The sequence below is a fragment of the Rhipicephalus microplus genome, chromosome 10 (genome assembly GCF_043290135.1).
Source record: "Rhipicephalus microplus isolate Deutch F79 chromosome 10, USDA_Rmic, whole genome shotgun sequence".
NCBI classification, from domain to species: domain Eukaryota; kingdom Metazoa; phylum Arthropoda; class Arachnida; order Ixodida; family Ixodidae; genus Rhipicephalus; species Rhipicephalus microplus.
In genome coordinates, this window is record NC_134709.1 from 98,913,507 (window position 1) to 98,940,031 (window position 26,525).

Below are 26,525 nucleotides of genomic sequence, written 5' to 3' on the forward strand. Positions count from 1 at the left end.
GAGCTTAAACAATGAAATCATCGTGATATAGAAAAGAACAGCTCCATATGCGGCGCCATTTCTGTGACCGTTGCCCGTTTTTCTAACAGATGCTGTTAAAGTCTTAAGTCTAGTGCCGACTCTCAACTTGAGCCAAGGTGACAGACATGAAAAATCCAGCCTGTGGTCAGTTGCTTAAGCTTGTCTGTGTATTCGTGGACGGATTGTTGTAGCCTTAATATCCGGCTGCTCAGCTCTGTTTCTGCTTCCATCTGGCATCTTAATTCAGTAGCGAGCAGAGTAGAGGCCGAATAGCTGTGTGGTGCCCATGGGCTACCATTCAGCTTGCCATGTTGCCGAATGTGACGGGTAGTCTTCAGCCGCCACTACTCATAATCTATAAAATACTGGGGTTGTAAATGACGGCTACATATTAGAGCGTAGTATGAAGGTAGATCTATTATGAGACCAATTGTTCTGCCCGATTACTGCAAGCACGCTCTCCCGAACACCAGCGGAAGCTGCAATTTCACGGAGCTACAGCCGTACAGTGCATTAAAACGATATTTTTAAATTTCTCATCAAAAGCGAAAATAGATCCGCGACGGTGTCCGGCATCTTCTCGCGTTGGCGGCATGAACACAAGTGATGCAAGAAATCGTCATTGCGTGAAAATGTCATGATATGATGTCAGATATTATAAATGTTTGTGACGTATCAGAATGTCACATAACTTGGTGGCATTATATAACATCTTCGTTTGGTTGTAATGGCCAATCATGAGTGCAGTGCATAACCAGTTGAGGGGCAGAAAGCTAGCTTTGTCTCCAATCCTTGAGGCAGTAAAAAAACCATGTTCGGTGCAGAAATATCCCGGAGGGAACTAGGAAACGTTTAGTGCATCGAATTGGAAGAAAATGAGGATAGTTTTTGCCTTTCAGTCATCTCAAATTTCCATCGAAATTTTAATGGAGTTCGTCAAAAACACTTGAAGTTATTATCTTCAGATTCCAGTGGGGTGTTTTTCTTATCTTTTCTTTTTTTGTAAGCAATAGTGCAGTTACAGTCTATAGGATACTATATGTTTTCTTGGCCCATCCCCCAGAGTGGGTATGTGCCATGGATTCCAGGCTACAAACAAACAAGTCGTCTCAGGTGAATTCATAACAGGACCGGCGATTTTTTTTTTTGTAACTAATATCATTTGTTTGTAGAAAGTTTGGCTAGAGCTCAAGAACTTTTGGCGACAGGACATTTCTTTCAAGCAGCTTTGCAGCAGCGTTCCTGTCGGTTACTCCTTACAGCACACTACAGCGTTGCATGTTGGTGCCCAGTCATCTCTCGAAATCGCCTCGAGTCACAGGTCACGCAAACTGCTCTTCGAAGCACAAGGTTTCACCGACGTGTTCAACAGGCAGGTGAGACAGCCGGCACGTTCTTCACCCCCTGGGAAATACAGTGAAATGAAACCCTGCTATTGCTATTCACGGGACATATAAGAGCGACTGATCTGCAACCGTTTTACCATTGGCCTTCGTGACACGAATTTATCGGATATTGTGTGGCCGACCAGTTCATTTACATATGCTTGAACATAAGCGGAGCGCGTACACTGAAGGTAGATTGCCATCGCTCTGATAGAAAGCGCAAAAAAACAAATCTTTGGGCGGCACAGTGCCTGGGCTTTCCTATCTTCACCACACACACATATCAGAACTTATTGCAAGGAACCTTGTTGAATGAATGACAACAATGCCAGTGCAGTGAGCCTGACGAAAGATGAGAGCTTTGTACACGCAGTTTTATTCCACCATTTCCTCCTGGTCATCTGTGCAAATTTTCCGCCGCTTGGCATGTGCCGCCATGCGTTCTTCCAAGCTTCCTAAAAAAAAAAAACGCAAGAGCGGGTATGAACTTCCCAGTGGGTCCCCTTCCAAGTTGTACTTGGCATAAATGTATGGGATTATGGACTAATTATGACATATGGCAGAATCTTGTAGACGAAGTTTTTACAGGGACCGGCAAATGCAACGAATAAAATAAAATAAAATCGAATAACTGAAACAAGCTTCAAGAAGTATCCAGATGCAGAATGCTGGCAAGTCTGCAGTTGTTTACACTAGTTGCAACTTTACTTTTCTGCCACAACGTTTCACTGAGTGAGAAAAACGAACTGAAACTGAAATACACTCATTAATATACACTCAAGTAATATACACTCAAACCTCATTATAGCAAAGTTGCATCTTACATGAAAATAAGTTCGTTATATTCAAAAATTTGTGATAAAGGTTCATTTCTAGCACTACTGCAAAACTATATTTCTACTTCATTTAATTCGTTTATAACCAATATTTCGTTTTATCGAGGTTTAGGTGTATTATAGATAATGCTAATACACATGTATATGTATCTGTCACTTGTACAGTGATGGAAGTGACTTTTTACTTTTTGGAGCATACTTTGGAGCAGGAAAAAGTACTGCTTTGAAGCAGCCACTGGTGTTTTCGGAGCAGAAAAAAATGCTAGTTTAGAGCAGCTACTGGTGTTTAGGAGCAGATATTAAATTTGCCTCACAACAATGAAAGTTCAGACCATTGTCAAAGCATCTTGTAAATACTAATATACTTAACACATAACAATCAATGTGAGTTTGATGAAGCAAACAATGGCAGGCTGTGAAAAATGTGCTGTGAAATGGGCTACAATTTAAAACACTGGTATTTGTGACAGAAATCAAACAGCAAAAGCTGAATGCCACATTTTAGAAGTAACCACATTCCCATATAACTGTTGCTAAATAAGCAGTAGCAGTGATCGAAGTGACATTTTGCTTTTTAGAGCAGATTCTGGAGCAGAAAAAATGGTGCTTTCAAGCAACTTCAAGTGTCTTCGGAGCAGAAAATAATGCTATAGCTTAGGGTTGCTATTAGTGTTTTCGGAGCAGATGCATGTTTCTAACGACTCCTGAATTCTAAAACATCACTTTAGTATCTAATAAATACTTATATGTATTATTAAACATGTCATATGCTAGTATGCAGCTAGTATAAAAGCAGTGTAGTTGGCGTAAATCATGGGCGGGGAGAGGGAGGGGGGGGTCAAGAGAGTTCGGACTTTTCTGGTGTTCAAGCTGGGGAGGACACTTTTTGCATATATCCCACTTGAGATTCAGCTTATAATTGAGTTAACAGTTAGGTAAAGCGCGATCAACTTTTAAAAACGCTTTTTATATTTTACTGCATACCTGTGTTAAATGCCCCTCAGCTGTGATCTATGGAAATCGAAAAAAGGTGATAAAAAAAGAGACTGAATAGAACAATGCAATTGCTCAAGCTCGAACCCTATGCTCGTTTTTTTTTTCTAATTTTATTTGAAAGCATGATTTAATTTTTATATAAATATGAATACAACCCATATTAAATATATGGATTGGACACCATGGCCTAATATGTGTGACCCCTTGAGATTTTTCTGGATTTACGCCACTTAGTAGCATATTAGGTTGATAGTGTATACTGCTTGCTTTCGGTTTAGCTTAGGCTGATGGGAATATCTAATGGTTCAACGTCATTCGTTTTAGTTTGCCAACATCCTTTCGGAGCAGGTTTGGAGCAGTTACTAACAAATATAGCACTTAGGAGCAGCATGGAGCAGCATTTCCCTTTGGAGCAGTTTGGAGCAATTGGAGCAGCACTTCCATCACTGCAGTAGATAATCGGTATGAAATAAAATCAATCTTGATCGCTTTCACATTTCAACATACTAGCGTGCAAGGCTAGCTGAAGAAAAAAAAGCCCTGCCGAATGTGCCATATGCCTAGCATGCCAGTTCTTGTTGCATTATATAATGAGACCAGAGCCGATAATGCAGCACACTAGTAGCATACTGAGGTATTAATATTCGAATTCTTTTCAGTTTATGACTTATGAGAACAGAAATTTTGTCATTCATGTTCTCTCAGTGCCATTTCGGAGCAGGTTTGGAGCAATTAGTTACAAAAAATGCTGTTTGGAGCAGCGTGGAGCAGCATTTCCCTTTTGGAGCAGTTTGGATCAATTGGAGTAGCACTTCCATCACTGCTTGTTGTGCAGCATAATGTGCGATGATTAGAGCATAATCAAAAATTGGTCAAGAGATTAATGATGACTTTTATTTAACTGCCACCAGTGAACTTATAGCCTTGCTGCTCGTTTACAACAGCAACGAAACATGGGAAGCTTCGGGAAATCATTCTTTAAGCAGAGCACAAAATAGCCAACGTTAGTCTGGCACTGCACTGGGGCTTTCCACTGTGTTGTGTATCACGTTTTGTCGCATATGACCTGCACAACGCAGAAAATTAGGAGCTAGACTTGTGGTATTTTTATGTCAATGCTGTCTTGCAATGAAGATTGCATTGCAGCAATAGGCAAAGATCTTTTAATTTCTGTTCGTTGTAAGTACTTGGCATTGTGGGTTGCAATCGAACCCCTTTATAAGAGACTCTGATTGAACAGAGAATGGAAATAAGAGACACCAGAGTGCCAACGTTGAATTAGGGTACCCTTCTTATAAGAGAAACCTTGTATAAAGGACAAGAATTGCTTCCTGTTGCAAGTCTCTTATAAAGGGGTTCAACTGTATTTATGCAGGAATGGCTTATTGTCACATGATTTCAGTTCTTCCTGTAGAACTTGCATTAGTCACGAACAAACCAGCTCAGTTGAATGCTGTCCTCACTATATTCGGACGCTCTCGTGCCATTAGGAAGGCAACCACAGTCCATAGGCACACAGTCATAACGAATAGTAAACGACGACGCACCACACAGGGGCCTTTCAAGAAGTGGTTTGTGGTTCCGTGCAACACGTGCCAGTAGGCAGCGAGGTTGACTCCGAACATCGGGCAGGGTGGCCAGCATGCTCTCCATCACTGCACTCCTTCACAGTAGCAAAGTGGGAGTTACAGTAAAGGTGCGGTGACTCTCCAATCGCACAATTATCTCGCATCCTCTACACATGAATACAATGCAATGTGGACACCGATCATATTGGGTCTGTCGTTATGCTTCACACTATGTTTCGTTGAAAAGCACACTGATGCCTATTTCACACGTGCAACATTACTGCTGATGTTGATGGTGCAGCCACGCTGTAATCGCATAAAAGGTAGCAATGACAGTTGCTGAAGTGGACGCAGCAAGTTTGTTTCGCAATCCTAATGTACGCCATAAGAATGTGTATTTAATACCAACTTCACGTGGGAATTTCTGATTGCAATTAGGGCTGATCCAGGTTGTATTTTTTGTGGTCTTTCAAACAAAGAGCTTGAACTTACATTTGAAAGTCACACTCATGGCCAATTGTGGTTACGCTACTTTTTAAGGCCTTGCACATCCTATGATAGTTTTTTTACTTTATTGTTATTGCCACTTGTACATTTTTTTTTTGTCTCCTCATTAATGCATGTCTTTTCTGATGGTTCTTTCACTAAATGTATAAATTATATGCATTAACCCTTTGGGGTTCAAAACTTTCACCCAAGTTTCGTCTCTACCAATCCGAAGCTATTTTGCCATTTTCTTGCACCGCGAAAAATAACACTAACTGTAGAAGAAAAATTCGCAGGACATTTATTTTTTGCTCCCGCGTTCTACAGGCAACTCCTTTACCGATGTTTGGGCAGCGTATAATACTGCTCAAAGCATTCTCCTGGGTGTAGGCCAGGGTTGTCACTACAGGTTTTGCAGAAAACAGAAGTGTTGTCTCCGCTATCGTCGTCTTCGTCACTCACTTCTGCCGAATTACTGTCATCCCTGTCTGGTGAGGCACGAAATTTTCTTCCTTCTAAAGTCATGCTCGCTCTGGCTAAAAGCACCGGGTGTTCGCGTTTTCGCCAGGTAAAATGCATGTGGTGAAAACGTGGCCATGCTTCTCAGCGAACTGAGTGGAAATGAGTACGCTCTAGGCTCATGCTGAACACAGTGCTACACCCAGTGTAAAAAAAGGTAAACTTCACGAAACAAAGCTTTCCTATTCCTCAAGAGATGGCGCTTCATGTATTTAATAAATGCACATGACTTGCAGTGAGAAAACCGCAAAATTTAAACCAGAAACACCCTTGACGGGCAGTGCCCGACAGCGGACCACTACGACCGTGATGCGTTTAACGGACCACAAAGGGTTAATAGCAAACCTGCTGTCGGCAGCATGCACATTGTGTTATCTGTATCCACACTCAACCTCTGTTCTGCACACTTCCAACGATCTGTCTGAAAAGCTTCGTTTATGCTACACTGCACGGTAGCTCCAACTGAAAAGACAAGGCAGTGACCTACTTGATTCTGGCTTGTGTCCACAGTGCCTGCAGATGCGTGGCAACAGCCTCTGCCTCCGCACTGCTCTGCTGCCACTCCAGTCCTTCGAACTGGCAGTCGTACAGGACCAAGGGAAGCTCTGCATATTGTAGAGTATGCACACTTTGACATCACGAAGTACGATGTTTCAACACAAAGCACTCACTCTGAATCCTCCAAATTCTGATCTAGTCATGCGGAGCTTAGTGCAAGGCTGACAGCCATACTTCGTTTCATATATCAGGTGCAACAGAGCAGAGGCTATGCAAAAAATTATAGACCGTCTCTCCGAAGAAAACCCTGATAGGAGGCGAAGCAGCAGCGATGCGCATGGCGTTACCCAGCTGAAACGGCCGTCGACGCGGGTGCTGGAAGAACGGTTTGAAGAAAAACTCAGTGTAGCATTTACTCGAGTGAACGTTTGCTTGAAACGCAAGGACACGGGAAGTGGGCTGGGGTTCCTGCAAGTTTCATTGCAAAAAGACTGTTCACTCAATGTGCGTTTGAACGTTGCGAGCAGTGGAAAGGGTGAAGCGAGAGATGACATGCGAAGAGCGGCGACGGGCTAGAGAGAGGGTGAAGTCAACGCGCACACAATGCGAGGGAAGGTGTAGCCAACTTGGCACCGCCCCAACACCTGTGGCAAGGGGTGCACGGTGCGGACGGAGGGACAGTGTCACGCAGGCTAGTCAAAGAGCTACTTTGCATCTAAAAGGTCGGTGAGTGAAATGTGCAAGTCCGCGGGCGTCCCGCTTGAATTTTTTTATTGAAAGCGCTCGTGCGAACCAAACACTAGCCCAAGCGTGAGACATGGCGACGGGCCGCTCATTAATTTCTGGCAACAGGGGGCTTATTAACATCCATCCATGCAAGGTAAAGCAATTATATTGCATTCTGGTCACACAAGCATGCAGCCACAGAATCTTAGCACCAGAAAGTGACTGCACCATAAACTCTGCAGCACGATGTTGCTGCACTGAATTTTTGCATTTCAATGCTAGTATATCCACAGAACCAACGTAGAAGCCGATAGGGTGGTTACTGGACTTACCTGATGCGATGGCATACTGTGGCTTGCAAGGGTTTTTGGCAACATCCAGCAGCTCTGATATGACCTGCGGGGAAAACACGTGCCCCAGACGAAAGACGTGGGCAACATGAAAACTTTAACTTTCTCATGCGTCAAGCACTGTTTCGTATTAATGATGTGTCTTGATTGGGAAATTTCATCTCTTTGTCATTCTATTTGCTGTATTGTAATGTGAGCGTTTAGTTCCAGATTTCACTGCTCGAAGCCAATCTTTCTATTTGTATCGAACACTAGCCAAAAAGAATGTTGCAATGCACCCAATTCGAACATAAATTTCCATTTTTGGCAGTTCAATGATAAATGTTACTAACATGTGTACACACACCCTAACTTGGATCCATCACAGATCACCAGTCAACAGGCTTTTCTCTGGATTGCTTGGGCATTTCTCTAGCATGTGTCAGTCGCGCTAAAGGTTTCATTGGTGAGCGGTGGTGATTTTGACCAGCAATTTGTGTTTGCTTCTTGTTTTCACAATTTATTGTCATTAATATGGCAGGAGATCAGAGAATCCTTCCTGGCAACACAAAAAGCATTATTAGAAAAATGACACCGTAATTATATTTCATCTTGTTTTCTTCTGCAGCCCTAGTCTGCTCGCGTCTTATTAAAAGCACACCAAAGTGAAGCAATGACTTTGGTTTATATTGATAAACTGTACTCCAAGATTTCTAATGTCCAAAGTTTTACCATCATAAATTCATTATAAGAAACGAAAACCAAGGTTGAAGTTTCATTTTTAAATTTCACACCAAAATCTTTGCATGTGGCGTCACGAATTTAAAAATGTGTTTTTTGTATTTTTGCAACATTGGCTTTGAAATTTTCTGGAACTGTGTATGTTAGGTCTGTGGCCTCCACAGATGACTTAATGTACTTCATTTTTACAGATTAAGAACTACGCCAGAAGCTGTAGACACTGTCAAAAATCTAATACGTCACAGTGTTTCGTGCAGGAATTTTATGACTACATCTCCACCCGTATTATTTCTTTCCGCGTTTGCTCGCTTCCAAGCATGTCTCGCGATAAGAGTGGTGTTTTCGGGGTTGGAAAATTGTACTTTACTCACAGGCAAAAAAAATTATTTTTCTTTTCGGTGTCCCATCAACGTAAATTCAAGATCAAGATGTGCACCGCATTTCTCACCTGTGGTTCCTCGAGCCGCTGACCGATAAGCAGAAGCACGGCCACGATGCATCGCACCTGGTGCCACAAGAAGGCCTGACCCACTATCTCTAAGCACAACAGGTCGTAGCTGTCTTCGGCGAAGCCATCCTTGTGGAATGTGGTAGTGTGTGAGTCATCTTCACTGCAAGAGTAACACATCGGCGCAGTTGCAGGTTATTCCTCACAAAACAAATAATTCCTGGCACGCCAATGTGGCTTCTGGAATAGACGCTAAGCATGCAGGTTTGCGAAGCTGCATGAACATATCCCAAACGGAAAATGTATGCATTATTCTATGTTACACTTTGATGCGGTCGTTTCGGTTGCCTTAGGATTGATTTGATCACGTTTTTGTTTTCTTACAATAAATAATAATACAACAAATACATAATAAATAAATAATTATACAGTAATACAATAAACGATGTTAGCAACATGCTTTTAACATAAAATCTCATTTCTCTTCTATCAACCCCACTTGGAAGTCCGTAAGTGCAAGTCCTTTGTACTCACATCATCCACATTTATTCTGCTCTACTGTTTTAACCTTCACCTTCAATAATGTTCAGTCTAAAAGAATTCAGTTCTTTAATTTTTTCTGTATGACAATTCACCGAGCTGCTACACGATGAACATAATCGAACTTCCCAAGTTCTCTATTCTCCTACAACAAATTTTGATCTCTCAACAAAGTCTGGGTAAATTTGATCTAAATTCACCACGAAATGCTTTGAAGCTGTGAGAATCGAACCGCCGTAACTATGAGCTACGATACCCAGCTGGCGAAGCAACAAGCGGTGGCTTTGACGGTGGCTTTGACGGTGGCCACTGGAATATGCTGGTACGAAGGATGCGCCGCGTGTAGTTGGTCACACCGTTGGCCACGTCCATTTTGCACAGATTCCGGAAGTCGTGCTCGCCTACCAGGAGCGAGGCCCCCTCCCACATCCTCTGCACACAAATGAATGCACAGGCACGCGCTGGTAACCTGCAATGGCTCACTTCTTTGCTGATCTGTACTTACTTGTTGCATGCACTAAGCACAGGCTGGCTGCAAAAGCTAGTTCATGTACATTACAATTGTATTCTATCATAACTAAATTAAGCGTGATCAAGTAATTGTTAAACAAAATGCTTATCATGAGTTTTAAGTTAGAAGAAAGTGCAACTTTGCATGAGTGGTTTACCGAGATGGTTGTAGGTGCAGAATGTAGTGTAAAAGCTAATATCACACTAACAAAACGTTAAATGGTGACAGTCAAAAGAAAAGAATATATTTGCCTTGCCTGAACTTGTCAACCTTTCATATGTTTATTACACAACATCAAAGCAAATGTGCTGAACACAAAAAGCCTTCCACGAGAAACGGGGCAAGTAATTGCACTTCAAAGCATGCTGCAAAGGAACTTGAGCACTGCTGAGATTCATTTCTTTCAGTGAACAAATCCTTTAGAGAAAAAGAAATGGTCAATGCTAGGAGAATACACGAAGCACTTAGGACATCAACAAACGTTTCGCTGAAGAGCAACAAATCTAACAATCACAGACCAAAATTACACAATTATTTCACTGCACTCCACTACTATATACAGCATGCATTTGATTTTGCCAAAAATAGAAGTTTTGTAAACATTACGACATTGATCTATTGATGTTAGTATTACATTTAGCATGTGCAAATTTTTCATTTATTAACATAGCTGCCTTTTTAAACCACGTTTTATTCAGAATCTCTGTGTTGCAACTGAGGGTTGTGACCACAAATTTTTCCTATAGCAGCAGCTTGGAGGAACCAAAAAACGTGAGCTGTCGAGTTCAGAAAAATTTGTTTCAGCGCACCAACTCGGAAGAAGATCAGCTCTGAAATCGACTTCAGAGTGCTACGCCACCTGTGAAGATCTAGAGGTATGAAAGTAGTGTTCACCTCGACATCCAGATTGCCGCGAGGGAAGAAATACCGGTATGTCCGCTGACGGCAGTCGAAGCTGCAAATACAAGAAAAACGAAGTAAGCTGAGTTCCACACAATCGAAGCTGTCGTAACATTGAAGTGCTTTCGTGCAAAGTCTCGCTACCGCTCGTGACGAGCAACTTCTCTTTCAGACATACAAGTCTTGCCCACCCTCGTTAAGGTCATGGTGCACATACCCCCCTCCACCGCACCTATTCTCATCACGCTCAACGAAGCTCAAAGCAAGTACAATCAAACCTCATTAAAACAAAGTTGCATCTTACATAAAATATTTTTGTGTCCAAAAATTCGTTATGACAGTATATTCTTAACACTATATCTATTGCAAAACTATTTTTTATCTACTTCGTTATAACCAATGTTTCGTTATATCCGGGTTTGTTATATTGAAGTCTGAGTGTATTGAATAGCGAATAGTGAACAGCCACCACGGCCCATAGTCAACCCTGTAACCTTTTGCTCAGAAGGGAATGTTGCATGATGGCGTACTACGCATCTAGTACGCTACCTCCCAGTGCCAAAATCAATCACATTATAGATTGGTGCTCCTTTCGAACTTAAAATAGCCATGTTACACTTGTCTATTACTTCAGTTAGTTGTATTTCTCTACAGGCAGCGGACCATTGTTTACCTCTTAGTTCTTTTATCCTTTATTTAGCGACTATGCCTAATTGTCTGATGGCACTACTGCAGGGTTTTTACAGCATAAACATACCTTCCATTTTGACGCCACTCTAGCACTTGAGACAACTTCTTCCACTCTTTCATGTTTTCAACAAAAAGGAATTTCAGGAACAGGTCCGTCCCGGTATGTAGTTCCCTTATTTTTAAAGCATAGTCACATTTATACAATTGGAAATGAGGTTCCCTAAAGTATTTGTTTTTGTTTATTTGTTTTATCACTACGTATCTGAAAAAAAAAGCCTTCAATTGGAGTTTTTGTCAATGCTAGGAAAGCAGTTCCCACTCGAGTGCATTTTCCACCTGAGCGCAGCTCTGCCCGGCACTCTCCTACCATCTGATCATGAACCTAGACACCTGTTTTCAAGTTTTCTCTAGTTCACCCCTTTTGGAAGCCACACTGAACATTTGTTGAGACACTGTTTTCGATTAGGTGTTTAATTATTCTGTTCAAGAGAACCCCTGCTCCCCCTTAGATGTAGACCCTTGAGGTTTTTGAATGGCAGCGTACAAACCGTGCACTGAAGGCTTGGTCGACAGGGGCCCAGGCCAGCACGCGGATTTCTGGTGGCAGGACACCATTGATTATCTTGACATAGTCGAGCTCCTTCCTCTGGGACGCTGTACAGAGTTGACCCTTCCCTCATTAGTTCCTAGTGTGAAACAGCCAGCACTGTGGCTTCTAATTGAACATGAACTGGCTAGCCAAACAATGTGTATTTCTAAGCCAGATGCAGCCAACAGGAAAATCCATTCGCACCTCGACATCTCGGGGTAATGTTACTTTAGTAGAAACATGATGTGTTATGTAGTTGATAAGAAGGTTGTTGATAAAATACACTCAAACCTCCTCATAATGAACACAGATACATGCAAACTTTTTTTAAAACGAAGTTGCATCTAACACTGAAATAAGTTAGTTATAACCCAAAATTCTGAACTTTGAACACTATATCTAATGCAAGACTATTCTTTATTTATTTTATTATAAGCAATATTTTGTTATATCTGGGTTGGTTATATTGAGGTTTGAGTGCATAACAAAATATTGGTTATAACAAAGTAAACGAAAAATATTCTTGCAATAGATAGTGTCAGGAATAACCATTATAATGAATTTTCGTATACAACAATTTTGTTAGCAATCTTTTTACCAATGGCATCAAACTTGATGGTCACATGACCTAAGGCTGTCAAGGTGCAAACACACTGCCACAGCCGCCGTCTGAGTGAGTGACTGAGTAAGCAAGCAAGCCAGCAGGCGGGCTTGCTTGCTCAGAGTAGGTGGTTGGGTGGGTGCAAGCCCGCCTGCTGGCTTGCTTGCTTACTCAGTCACTCACTCAGACGGTGGCTGTGGGAGTGTGTTTGCACGTTGACAGCCTTGGGTCATGTGACCATCAAGTTTGATGCCATTGGTAAAAAGATTGCTAACAAAATTGTTGTAAACGAAAATTCGTTATAAAGGTTATTCCTGACACTATCTATTGCAAGAATATTTTTCGTTTACTTCGTTATAACCAATATTTTGTTATACACTCAAACCTCAATATAACAAACCCAGATTTAACAAAATATCTGGATTGAGCATTTGACGCAGAAGGGCAAGGCATTGCTTGCAGCGGCAATACAAAAAAATAAAGAAGCCGCATGGAAATTTGTCTGGACATCCGGTGGCAAAATCCTTGCACGCAAAGATGAAGGATTGCGAGCGATACACATTGCGGATGAGACAAGCCTGGCTAAAATTAGAAATTAAATGTGGCATATGTCATAACAAATTGAAAAACACTCCACTATGACTGATCTTGTAAATAACCAAAAGTATTACAGTGTTGAAGACTTTAATAGGGCATTTCAATCCGGAAAAGGCTTGTTTAAAGCATTGCATATAAATTGTAGAAGCATAAAAAGAAAGGTCGACGACATTGCTAATTTTATATGGTCTATAGCTATCGGGTTTGATGTGCTAGTTTTCTCCGAGACATGGATTACTTATAAAGAAGATGCGCCGTTCTTTCCAGGCTATAGTCATTAACTTCTCTGTCGTAACCAGCAAAAAGGTGGAGGTCTTGCTATTTATTTTAAGGATACGCTTCCGAGTGAACTGCTTGATGAGTATACTGTTATGAACGATGATGTTGAATGCATTACAATGTGTGTTGGCCCATTCATAGTAATTGGCGTATATAGGCCACCACATGGCCACAAAAAGAAATTTATTGAGTTTCTTAATGTTGTGTTATCCACTGTTCGCGGGAATACTCCTTGCATAGTTATGGGTGACATAAACATTGACCTCTGTTCCAATGATCCTTATGCCAAAGATTTTGAAACGCTCTTACTTACATATGGAAGTACAAATTTTATACGTTCACCTACTAGGATTACATCAACAAGTGCTACGCTCCTTGATATATGCGCCTCAAATTTAAGTTCACAGAATATAAAATCCGGGGTATTTGCGTATGACATAAGTGATCATATGCCCATCTTCTCTCTTGCACGAGTTACTTCTCAAATTGGTCAGAAAACAGAGACATCTTTCCACCGAATTAAAAACAGCAAAACTCGGGAACATTTTTTTCAGCTAGTTCAGAACATAGATTGGACCACTGTTTATAGACAAGAAAATCCTGATGATACTTATAACACATTCATGACATTATTGAGTACTAGCTATGATGCGGCATTTCCACTTCAGAAGCGCTCACGTGGCAGAAATAAGAAATGCAGAAAGCCTTAGATAAATCGTGATCTTTACCGGCGCATAAAAATAAAGAATAAATTGTACAATGATTTCATCCGTTCGCGGAACACAGACGCCTTAGCTGAGTACAAGAAATACAGAAACGTTTTAAATTCAGAAATACGGAAGGCTAAACAGAACTACTATGAAAAATTATTTGAAAGCATTTACAATGACCAGAGGAAGCTATGGGAGGTCATAAATGGGCTTACGAACAGAAATAAGGGTTGTAATAGGACACAGGACCTAACAATTAATGGTCAGATTTTCAGTGGTGAAAGGTTGGCCAATGTCATGAATGAACATTTCATAAATGCGGGTTCCTTTATTTTAACGGATGAAAAGCGAGATAATGTTCCAACTCCTGATAAGCCTCCTTTGCCGTATTCTATTTTTCTTGCACCCACAGATCCGGTTGAAGTAGAAAGATTAATCAGAAAACTTTAAAACAATGTCGCATCAGGGATTGATGAGATAGGTTCTGTTGAGTTAAAAATGGTGTCACCATTGATATCTAATGTCTTGGCCTATATTATCAACCTCACCCTCACTAACGGTGTATTTCCAGACCAGCTAAAAGTAGCAAAAGTCACTGCAGTACATAAAGGTGGTGATATCAATACTTTAGCGAACTATCGACCTATATCCGTGCTTCCAACAATATCAAAAATATTTGAAGGGGTTATTTATGATAGACTTGCATCTTTTTTCGATAAGCATCGAATAATAACAAAAAGTCAGTATAGTTTTTAAAAAAACAAATTAACAGAACAAGCTCTACTGTATATCAAAGATAAGACAATCGAAAATATGGAAAACAAAAAATATACTCTTGGGCTCTTCCTCGATCTTCAAAAGGCATTTGACTCCATACAATTCAAATCATTGATTCATAAATTATTAAGTTATGGGGTGCGTGGAGTTGCACTACAACTGTTTAAAAGTTACCTAGAAGATCGTTATCAATATGTAAAACTGAATAACACTATTTCTGCAAAGATAAAGTTGAACCAAGGAGTCCCCCAAGGGTCTATACTGGGGCCATTACTGTTCCTTGCCTATATAAATGATATTGTCGATATACCTCATTCTCCTGAACTTATAATGTATGCTGACGATACGAATGTTTTCTTTTCATCAGACAATCTAATATCACTTGAGGTCAGTGTAAATAATTATCTAAGCAATTTTTCAAATTGGTTAAGGCAAAATGGACTGCGCTTGAATGCAAAAAAAACAACCTATATGATATTCCGACCTATAAACAAACCTATTAGTAACATAGCTGTAAAATTCGAAGGAAACTGCATCGCACATGTTAGGGAACAAAAGTTTCTTGGTGTATGGTTTCAGGAGGAATTAAACTGGAACACACATGTAAATCATCTGATCACCGCATTAGCGGGAATAGTTGGTTGTTTGTTTAGAACAATGCACTTAATCCCATTGAGGTTAAAAATAAGTATGTACTATGCACTCTTCCATTCTAAAGTAAGTTATGGGATGTTAGTCTGGGGAACGACATCACAAGGGAATTACCATAAGTTAATAACTATACAAAAGAAAATATTGCGCTGCTTTGAAAATTACAGGGGGAATCTACAAGACTTGCGCACTGCTCCACTATTCATTAAACATTCCATACTCAGAATTGATCAATTATATCATTTCAAATTACTTCAGTTAATACAAAAGACTAAGCTATATGAAGAAAGTTGCACCGAAAGACCACACTACAGTCTGCGAGAACAAAAGAAACGAGCTCCTAGAACAAGAACCAAGTATGGAAAACAAAGTATTGCTTACCAGGTACCTCAGGTTTTAAATACCCTTGCAGATCAATTGAACTTTAGGGCTAGTAGTGCGACTTTCAAGAAACAAATAAAGAACTTATTCATAACCACCGGTCTACACTATCGAAACTACGTAATGGAGTCTCATGCCTCTGCGAATGCTTAAATTGTTCATAAACTTCTGTGTCAATTATACGAGTGTATACAGCGGAATTCATTGTATCCGCATGCATTTTGTGTCTGTTTTTTAGTTGTTTCATTGATATTGTTTAGTTGTGAATTTTAACGAGAGTGACCTCTAATTCTTAAAATGTGTTATGTAAACTTCTTATGCTATTTATGTTTGAATTTTGTGTTTACAATTTTGGAAACCAATGTACTGAATATATATATTGTTTGTCAGTGCTGATGTCTAAGCTTTGCACTGTCACGGACTGCGGAGGGACAAGGGCCTTTGTCAGGCTGTTCGCCTTTAGCCCTTTGCCCCTGCAGTGAGCTCTGTATCCGGCTTACTGTAAATAAAAATACTACTACTACTACTACTACTACTACTACTACTATTGCTTATAATAAAATAAATAAAGAATAGTCTTGCATTAGATATAGTGTTGAAAGTTCAGAATTTTGGGTTATAACTAACTTATTTTAGTGTTAGATGCAACTTCGTTTTAAGGAAGTTTGAGTGGGTGGGTGATTGGGGGGGCGGGTGGATGAGTGAGTCAATCAGTCAGCACAATACAAAAAGTGAGCAGAAAGAGTGGTACAAGAATGCAGAAAAATAAGATGAGGGAGCAGGAGGTCAGAGGGAATCAATCAAGGACAGAAATCAAATAACAAATACAGGAGTCAGAAATGTCAAAACAAGGGCCAGGTATCTCCCTTTTTTTAACCACTGAATTCACACAGAAAGTGTAGGCATTCCACTTCAGGTTTACCGAAACAGAAGGCAGAATATTTGAGAAAGCAGAGTAGTCCAACAGTTCAATGCATAAAAAAAAGTGCAATGCAAAAACTGAACAACTGAACTTTATTGCACTGCTGATACTGAACGAAGAACAAACCTTCACTTGCACTTGGCTGGTAGCCTTCCTGAGCAAAGACCCCGACACCTTCGGTAAGATTGGTTCTCAGGTCAATGGAGATTACCTGCATTCAAGCCAGATAGCATGTGTGAGAATTTATGCAGTGAACTTTTCTTATTGCTTATTTTACTTTGGGGACTTTTGTTTGAGAAGAGTGATACAGGCAGTTTGCAAAGCAGGTTACTGTTTCTTGTCTTCACTGGTTACAACAGTTACGTTACCGTAGTTCACAGTAGCTACCCGATACCTTCCTTTTTATTTTCATGCAGCATGTTCTATAATATGGATATCACATACTGGTACTCTTGTTTTATCTTACATCAGTAAATAATGTCTAAAAAAGTGACAAGACTGTTTATAGCTGCAGTTGCCATTTCTTTTTCTTTTTGAGGAGTGCTTTATCTTATGGGTGTCTTCTACACAATCCCCAGCTTGTCACCAAGTAGAGAGTAGCCCAATACCTAAAACAGAGTTATACGCAACAGTATGGTGCCTACATCTTTGAAAATTTTACACCTATACAAGTTTAATTGTGCACCACAAAGGAACCCCAATCAAAATGCTATTCTGCACGAAACAGCACGGCATGCCGAGACATACACGGCATTACCAGCCGGAAAATGCCAGAAGTACAGCATTCTACCAGAAGGTGTCACAGTTTGGCCGCAAGGGCAAAGCAGTAAATGCAGTAGCAACTAACTGAAATGCTACTCAAGCTAAGCCTAGCGGCTAACTCTATAAGGATCAAATTTGGCATAACTGCAAAACGCTGCAGTAGGAGAACACGGCCGCTCCAAGGAGCGACACGGATTTTGTGCTCTGTCACTTCGACATGAAGTAAGCGGTGCAAGCACATTATGTATGTGTCTTCTACTGATGTCAGTTGATATAGCGCGCACATGACTACATCTTTCTGATCAAAGTTTGCAGCAGCTACCTGACCGATGCAGCCCCCCCCCCCCAACCCCTCATGCTTCTTCGCCAGCCAGCACATCTCATCTCTGTGTGAGCCACATCTGTCTGCAGCCTTTGCAACCTTTCAGCCTCACATAGTATATACAACAATGGGGGTGACATTATCGATTCAGACTTTATGCGGGGCATGATGGCGACAGCATGACTCAAGCGTTCATATAATTGCTGCTGCAACAAAACATGCAGGCAAGCCTGACCAATATCGTGGATGTGAGGAAAAAACGTATTCTAAATGATTCCCAATTCCTAGGAGCACAGGGTTTAATTTGAATAGTAGAGGGGTACAGCACCTGGGAGAAGGCGGAGACACCTTTGTCGGTACGTCCACATCGGTGGTAGTGCGAAGTGGCACGATCCTCGAGTAGGCGGGTGTGCTCGAGAGCGTCAAACAGCGCCGCCTCCACTGTTCGGCCGGTATCCTCCTGCAGCACATACCCGTTGTAGTCCCAGCCCAGGTAGAGAAGGCGCAGTGCCACGTGCCGGCGCTTGAATCTGCGCACACAGTAATTGTACCTCGTGTCTCACAAAGGCTAGGGCAGACACACCATGCCCGATAAAGGCAACTCGAAAAAACAATAAAGCTCGTGGTTATACGTGCACCAATGTTACGATTTGATCATGAGGGATGCAGCAGTGGTAGACTCGGCATTAATTTTGATACCTTGGTTTTCACTGACATGCACCCAAATTTAAAGCGATATACGCAGACGTTGGCACAGGTGTATGCAGAAATTTTTATGCTCTTTCTTTAGTCAACTGGTAACTGCACAAAATCTCCCCTGAACTAAGGTGATGCTATACGAGGCAATGTTGTAGCATCACTTTTGATGGGATTTGTCCAACTACAGAGCATCAGAAGCATTTCACTTCCTGCTGTTGGAGCAAATAATGATTAGATTGTGGGGTGTAACAACCCAACACCACTCGTACTACGAAAGACACTGCAGTGGAAAGCTCCAAATAATTTCGACCGCCTAAAAGGCTCTTTAACATGCACTTAAGTTGAACAGTACACATGCTTTATCATTTCTCTCCTATCGAAACGCAAACCACTGCTGCAAGGACTGAACCAATCGTTTTTGAGACAACAGCTGCATTAAAGTAGAATAATGATAACTAGCTCCTATGAATCAATAATTAGATAGTTACAAACACCAGTAGACCAGCAAGTGAGTACGACATTGACGCCACTACAATACCCTATTGCACTCTTGTTGATGCCACAAGGTGGCATCAACAACAAAAGAAACACCAGTAGACCAGTAAGTGAGTACGACATTAATGTCATTGCGATACCCTATTGCACTCTTGTTGTTGATGCCACAAGGTGGCATCAACAACAAAAGAGATGTGATGTTTATGTTGATGCCACGAGGTGGCATCAACATAAACATCACATCTCTTTGTCTAATAAAGGCAGCAGTTGGGGGGAAGATGAAAACCTGCACAAGTGCAAAATTCTTGAAAGCATTCTGTCACTGGAGGCAACGTTTCGTTAAGTGGACTGTCAGTTGCAGCCTAGAAGAAGACAAGTCTGCTCATTGAAATGCTGATACTTTGTGTTCAAGAATTTTTTGAATCTGCTTGTCTCGGTTCTATAATGGCTGATGGCAAAGGTAGGCATGACGACGACGACAAAACACTGACCGGGTGAAGTCGAATGGCTTGCCTGACCGTGCCTTCTGTGGTTTGTCCTTGGACTGGAGCAGGTTCTGTAACTGTTGCACGTGTATTTCCAGCTTTCGGATTCGCTCCACAAGGGCCTGTTAGTGTAAATGAATCAAAGTGAGAGGCCATATTTTTGGGAAGGGTTTCAAAGCAAGTTCACTGTGATGGCTTACGACAAGCATAATATGCTGCCTCAAAGCTGCAACTTTGGGTAACCTAGTTCATGTCTACCAATGGGAAACGTAATGCCGAAATGTGAAACGAAGGTGTGAGATGTAAGGAACGTTATGCTTGTTACAGGCTAATTGACAGGTTCAAGGCTTGAGAATAACTCAAGAGCTTCCAGTTAAGCATGTGAGATTAGTTATTCTTAGTATAGGGGGACAAAAGAGGGAAAAAAAGAGAGAATGGGGGAAGTGTGCTCGATAGCCGTCTCTGTATAGGCCACCTCAACCAAAACATCTGAGGGGGGGTAGGGATATGAAGGAGGTAGGAAGAGAGATGAGGATAAGAAAAAAGGTAGTGAATCGAGTGAAGGAAGAAGTGTCAAAAAAATAAAGGCAGGAATGTTAACCAGTCTAGAAAGACCGGTATGCTACGCTACACCCGGGAACGGGATGAGAGAGCTTTAAGATGGAGAGAAAGAAAGAGAGAGGAAAGCACGTATACACAAAGTCGCACACATCTCGGTCATGATGGCTGGATTTATGAACCACTTAAGGAGAAGCCGGTTGTAGTTGAAAGAAACGGTTCAACATGTAACAACTGTTTCACGCTTAGGAGAAATCTCGGAGCGCATGGCGTCAAGATGCGGCCAGCGCTGCAGTCATGCCGGCAGCAGCTCATGCATGCGGAGACACTTGAGGAGCGTCTATTGAACCGGATCGTCTGCTACGGCTGTTCGCGCTGGCTACATTGTCGGACAGCCTGCGGATTTCAGCGTTGCTGCGGAACTAGGGCAATATCCTGTACTAAACACTGTGCAATGCCAACCTCTTGGCCTTCATTGGCAACTAAATGGGGTTCTAGAAACAGAGTTTGACAGCATACGTTGTTTGCTCTTTTGAAACGCCGTAGTACTGAGTGTGTTCATGAATATTGTGTGTGTGTGTATGTGTGTTTGTGTGAAATGCAGTACGCTACGACGGGGAATACCATAATGAGCACGTACCGTGCGTGGTATTTATTTCACACTTAAAAAAAAAATAGCATTCTACAGCGAATTATGTGCAGCTATGCGGGTTCAACACAATAAAACAAACGAGAACACGTTCAGAAAAGCTGTAGGTTAAGACAACGACCGCAACGTGCTCCTTCTCGATGTCATTTCATTGCTTGAAGCAGCACTCACTCACCGGCATCGAGATGCACACGTGAAGCTGACCCCAGCGGCAGCGATGACAGCGCTAATTTTGGACGGCAGTCAGGCGTACTGCGGCACGATGAGAAATGTCGGTCCAGTTTTCGCCGCGATGATGAAATTCACCCCCTGCCTGACAATGAGCCCAGTGCGTGCCGCCGTGGCCGACGACGCCCCTGAAGTGTCTGCGCACGCACGAGCTGCTGCCGGCGCGCGACTTCCACGCTGGCCGCATCGCGAGGCCAGCCGCTTCGAGATTTCCCCTAAGTGTGAAACAGACTGCACAAACTGTTAGATAATTATTGATCTAGGCCTGTGAAACTTTTTTTTTTTTTACAAATGTCACCGAGAATATAGCGACATAACATCAAATTCACACACATATGAACCAGAGAAAAATTTTTTTTAAAAAAGAGAGAGATCACAGTTCCATGCATTTCTTGGTGCCTACAGCAGACAAAATTTACCACACCTCTGCGAATTTATTTGCGATCAAAGCTTTACAGGTACGCAGTGCGATAACGTCGGGTAAGCTGTCGACTCGTGCACGGCAACTTGTGCACTACGTACGCTTTTTAGCTAGAGACTAGAAAACTGAAACTTGATTTTAGTAGTGTGTTACAGGAATGTAAACTTTTTCCTGCAGCTTTTTTCTTTCTTGTTATGCAGCGTGCGTGTGTGCGTGCGTGCAAACATGTACGTATAGATTTGTAAACCTTTATATTTGCATTAGAAGTTTTCATTTGGTTTCATTGATGAGAACAAAATGATCGGACTGTAACTTGCATCCTTAATTTACGATGGTAAACATCTTTGAATGCTTGTGGGGATGATGTTACCTTTGGAACTACGCACAGACGGACAGTCCGCATTGTTTACTCGAGCTGCGGCCAGTGCATCTGCGACGCTGCTGTCAGATTGATGCCGATCACAATCAACACGATGATGCCATCACACAACAGGTACATGAAACTATTTCCGCGTCAGTCTCTCAAAAAAAAGTTGAGCGCGCACGTGTTTGCTTTTACCGGTTTCTCAAGCTGCAACAAAGACTCGGTGGATTCTCCTTCGCGGTTCGTGCGATGCTGTTCCTTCTGAGCGGCTTCCATAGCGACGAACAACGATCGTACGTTGGTTGCGTCTTCACACTGTCACCTCAGCCTGAAATGCCAATGCTGAAACGGCGACATTCGACGAATGATGGCGAAAACTTCCGTGCAGTGTCAAGCGCACGGAGGAAATAAATTTGAGGAGGCGGCCATGTTTTAAAAAGCCGGCCGTTAGCTGTGATAGTTCCAAGCCAAGTCAAGTCAATCTTGCATACAAGTTATGGTTTCGTTTTAGTGCAACCAGTTCCGCACCAACCTTGCAGATAAACCTAGAAAGAAGCAAAAGGTACACAAATGTGTCGGAATATCGAAGACTAATTTAAATCAGACCCGTCATTACTCCATACCATTCATTTGTTTATGTTCTATGCACTTTTGTGCTGCTCTGGAGGTTTTAAACATCCCAGTGCGCGCACCATAGGGTTAGTTATTCCTATAAATATATATTTCCCCGTATAAAGCTATCACAAAACTAGTCAGAAGTTCACAAGACACCGCCTTGACCACTATGCACGCTCCTAATTTTGAAAAGACAATCTGCTCGACGCACCCATGGGCAACATAGTGAGGACAGTACTACATAGACGTTCAAAGTACGGGTTAATTTCTCCATCGTACACCGATTGCGTTGATGGGGACCACACGGAACACTTCATTAGGTCATGGAAGAAGGAACAGCATACTATTGCTGTAAAGCGTGACTGAGCGCGCCTTCTCCGTCAAGCTTCGGGTGTACGGAATATATTATTATGTTTTGTTTATATGCGACGCTGCGCATTTCAGGTCCACTGTCAGCAATCACTTTTTGTAACCACCCCGCTGTTGTCTTTTGTCTTGATTGTTTAATATTGTACCCCTCCTCTCTGTAACGCCTTACGGCATTGAGAGTAAATAAATGAAAAAAAAATATCTTCGGATGTTTATTTCCACATTTCCATCAAACGAGCTGTTCGCAGATTTTTGTGACGTGTTTTTTTTTTGTTCTTATGAACACTTATTTGGTCGTTATGAATGTACTTACTGTGATTCAGCGGCATTTTAATGAACGTCTTCATTTAAGGTGTGGCATCAAGAAGAACTGCTGGCGGATACCTCCAATCAAGGAGTATATCGGCCACAGGTACGTAGTAAGTTTATGAAGAAAATCCGTGAACATCGATTTAAATGTAAAAATATAAACTGCGTGCAAAACACTATCATCAAGAGAAAATAGAAGGATGAACCTAATGTAAAACAAAGAAAACGATATGACTGTGGCGTACCTGAGTGGTCCAACACGTCCTTCCCCCTAAAGTTTTCAACCTTGCATGTGCATATATGAGCATGTATGTTCACATTTTTACGAAAAAAAAAAAAAAACTTCTGCAAGACGTCTCGACGTGTGTACAGACGTATTGGTGTACGAGAAGACCTAAAATAGACACTTTTTAAAAAGATTTTCACCTCAAACGCACTTGCATACAGTTCATTGACCTTTGTAACTACTGCGGGAGCCTATTCTACCAAACAAGATCATAACGTCTACGTTGTATTGTTGTAGATATAATATAACGAGTTCTCATCGCAACAGGAACGAATCGATTGAGAAAATCCGCCATAACAGCACTACGGCTTGCACCAAAGGCTTCATGCACATATATGAAAAGAGGTTCGATGCTGACAAAGTTATAAGCCCAGCCATTCCAGCTAACCGTAGAATGTTTATTATTATTGTAGCAAACTCCATTCAGCTTATTGGATGGGGGCAGGCAAGGTAGAATCCAGCACTGGCAGTGTATTATTTACTCATGGTCGGCAAGATTAGTAGCTAGCTAACAGGCACGCAGGCACATTTTTTTTTTTTTTTTTGGGGGGGGGGGGGTGGTTGACACCTAGATCTGAAAGGGAACGGGCAGGTAAATGGTGGTCATTTGGCGCTATGTGGACTGTGGCGAAATGAATTTTCGGGGGAGTGGGCCACGTACCCGGTGTGCCAACCATATGGCTTCGCTACTTGTCAAAGGGTGTCTTGTGAAATTGGCTGGCGAACGTGAAGGACCTGGCTGTGTCAATCAAGCTTATTGCTATTTTGCATAAAAATATCAATGAAGTTATAGGGAGAGAGATGTAGGGGTTCTTGATTTCTCCCCCCCCCCTCGTGCAGCCATGGGGGCAGGCAAAGCGCCTGCGTAAGAAAATAAAAGGCGTCGATTGTTTCTGGTACATTTCAGTATAATATTTCACGGCGGATAGCTAAAAATAATAAAAAATGTTCAAGAAAAAAATTTCGACAGGGAAGAATTTGGTGAAAGTCTGTTAGTGTCACTTGGCGTTGACGTGAAAGACGTATCGCACATGCCGGCCGGCGCGCACCACGGGCTTGTGACGAAATAGAGGATCCGCAGCTAGCGCCACGCGCCGGCGAATCGGCACTCGCGCGATCGGAACGGGCGGTGCTGGGCGGCGGCGACACCTATTCTTCTTAGGCCGGCCCAGCAAAACCGCCAAGACGTCCGCGTTGACCCACCTCCATCAGGGTCGCCCCGAGAGCGGCACCCGGCGAGCGAAGGAGATGCCGGTCGAAACGGTGCAAGTGAAACCGTTCGATGGCCAGAAGCCCGGCACGAGCGGGCTTCGAAAGCCCACCAAGACGTTCATGCAGCCCAATTACACGGAATGCTTCATCCAGTCAGTCTTCGACACGGTTGGACCCGAGGTTCCCGGTTCCACGCTGGTCGTCGGAGGCGACGGGCGCTACTTCGTCAAGGAGGCTACCATCAGGATCATTCAGATGGCCGCAGCTAACAAAGTACGTGTACCACACATCGTATACTGGCCGTCGTCGATTTAAAGTGAGATGAAATGCTCTCACGCGCGTTTGTTTACAAACCGGACACCTAAAGTTGACGTTCAGCAGCAACACCCCTCCCCCCACACCCCGCCTTGCGGTAGTCCGGTCAAGTACGTCGCGGAGAGAGCACTCGCACAATTGAACACGTAGAAAAAATGCTGTTCAGTCGTGTCGCGCACGGCTATAGTGCGATGACTCGCGATCTAGCTTAATTGGAGCGTGTACATACATCGGGAGCACGTGACGTCTGACGTGAGCGAGGCTGGTCACGTGACGCAATGACACGTTCGTCCTTGACCATTCTGCCATTCAGTTGTAATCGCGCGCGCGGTGCAAATGCCTCGCTTGTTGTGGCCTTCTGTGAGCGATACAAACGAACGTACGTGTGTGTTCACTATCAGCCGCGCAGTAATTTTCCCTGCCTCGTCTCGTTTTCATTGCATTACAAATCGCTTCATTCGGAACGGCGTCGTTTGGGGGAGATATCAGCGATATTCTTGAGTTCTCGCAGAAAATCAACTTCCTGAGTGCCGCTGCGTGCGTCTTTATTACTATTATTGCCAGAAATGCCAGGTGCGATTTAGCTGAGAAGTGTGCAGCTTGGGCTAGTTGGTATGGCATGACGATAGTTACGGCGCGAGAAGAAAACGACGACACAGAGACCTTCGTCTCCTTCTTGTCTCTGTGTCGTCGTTTTGTTGCGCTATAACTATTGTCATACGATTTAACTGACGTTACTTATGAAGCATACGCTCCTCGACCCTTTTATGAACGGATTTGAATTCAACGCTGCACCAAAGGTTCGCATTATGCCCGACTGCAATTTGGGCATAATGCGAACCTGTTTGCTACCGAAGAAGGGGGGGGGGGGGTCTTCCCCATTTTCTCCCTGCCCTCCCCACCCCCCCGCGCAGCCGCAGTGCTTAAGTGGCTAAGGTACTCGGCTGCATTTTTGATAAAGGATAAAATGCTGTAGGCCCGTGTGCTCAGATTTGGGTGCACGTTAAAGAACGCCAGGTGGTCTAAATTTCCGAAGCCCTCTACTACGGCGTCTCTCACAATCATATTGTGGTTTTGGGACGTTAAACGTTACATATCGATCAATAAATCAATCACTTCCTGCCCCCTCAACGGCAAGCAGTCAAAACAACACGATTTCCTGTCCACTCTCCCGCCCTTTTCCGCGGTACAAAAAGTTGCCAGACGCGCGTTGCACTAGAAATATAGCTCGCTCAGTTTTTAAAACGCTTTGGTATGAGGTAATAACCACGTGTACTAATTGCAACGTGTCAGCGCGTAGTATGTCCTCTGCCTATTAGGTGACGTGAAACCCCACATATCAATCTGCCTGTTAAGTGAGATAGTGCGCATGGAGAGAGGGCACACAACGCGCGCCGACTCGTTGTACGCATGCGTGTGGTTTGTATTGCAATGCGCCTTTTGGATGAACTGCTCTTCTTGTTTATTTCAACGCCGCGTTAGATTTACTCCAGGGCCTGTGCATACCAAGTCAGTATATTTGATATTTCTGTGATTTAAGGCAAAATATTACAATGTATAGCAATGGCATCACGCAAACAAAATTTTAGTACGATATGGCATATAGCAAAGCGGTACAAAAGGTGTAATACACGTGTCAACAGTACACGACGCCTATTGCACATGCATTGGGTGTCGCAGATTGTAATTTGCCTTGTGTGTGGCGAGTGGGGGCAAGGGGGTGGGGTACGTCGCC

At 42.6% G+C, this 26,525-nt stretch overlaps 2 protein-coding genes across 4 annotated transcripts in view; one reads left to right on the forward strand and one right to left on the reverse strand.

Annotated features, from left to right (window-relative positions):
* Window positions 1–1,275: 1,275 nt before the first annotated feature.
* LOC119181324 (tRNA pseudouridine(38/39) synthase) lies at window positions 1,276–22,124 on the reverse strand. 3 transcript variants are annotated; one of them, XM_075875930.1, is made up of 12 exons: window positions 21,880–22,124; window positions 19,471–19,586; window positions 18,114–18,315; window positions 16,828–16,912; window positions 11,743–11,848; window positions 10,499–10,559; window positions 9,350–9,525; window positions 8,554–8,716; window positions 7,368–7,431; window positions 6,299–6,416; window positions 4,786–4,901; window positions 1,276–1,425 (listed from the first exon to the last, which is right to left on the reverse strand). In XM_075875930.1, exons 1-12 carry the CDS (start codon window positions 21,958–21,960, stop codon window positions 1,337–1,339), a joined length of 1,377 nt encoding a protein of 458 aa, XP_075732045.1. In that variant the 5' UTR covers window positions 21,961–22,124; the 3' UTR covers window positions 1,276–1,336. The 3 variants fall into 3 exon arrangements, with proteins under 3 accessions (XP_075732045.1, XP_075732047.1, XP_075732046.1); XM_075875932.1 differs by lacking the exon at window positions 21,880–22,124 and adding an exon at window positions 20,847–20,997; XM_075875931.1 differs by lacking the exon at window positions 1,276–1,425 and adding an exon at window positions 1,763–1,861 and having other exon boundaries at window positions 21,880–22,123.
* Window positions 22,125–24,367: 2,243 nt separating this feature from the next.
* The window catches only part of LOC142774824 (phosphoglucomutase-1-like), a 36,490-nt gene continuing 34,332 nt past the window's right edge, over window positions 24,368–26,525 (forward strand). The window contains exon 1 of the mRNA XM_075875933.1: window positions 24,368–24,748. Within this exon, the coding sequence (XP_075732048.1) occupies window positions 24,512–24,748 (237 nt within the window). The 5' untranslated portion in view covers window positions 24,368–24,511. The remainder of the gene's footprint in view (window positions 24,749–26,525) is intronic.

Coding starts and splice junctions, on each gene's coding strand:
- LOC119181324 (XM_075875930.1), bottom strand. CDS start 21,960: ATGGAAGCCGCTCAGAAGGAACAGCATCGCACGAACCGCGAAGGAGAA. Junction 16,913..18,113: donor GTGTCTCCGCCTTCTCCCAG/GTGCTGTACCCC, acceptor GCTTGAATGCAG/GTAATCTCCATTGACCTGAG. Junction 8,717..9,349: donor CTTGTTGCTTCGCCAGCTGG/GTATCGTAGCTC, acceptor TTACTCTTGCAG/TGAAGATGACTCACACACTA.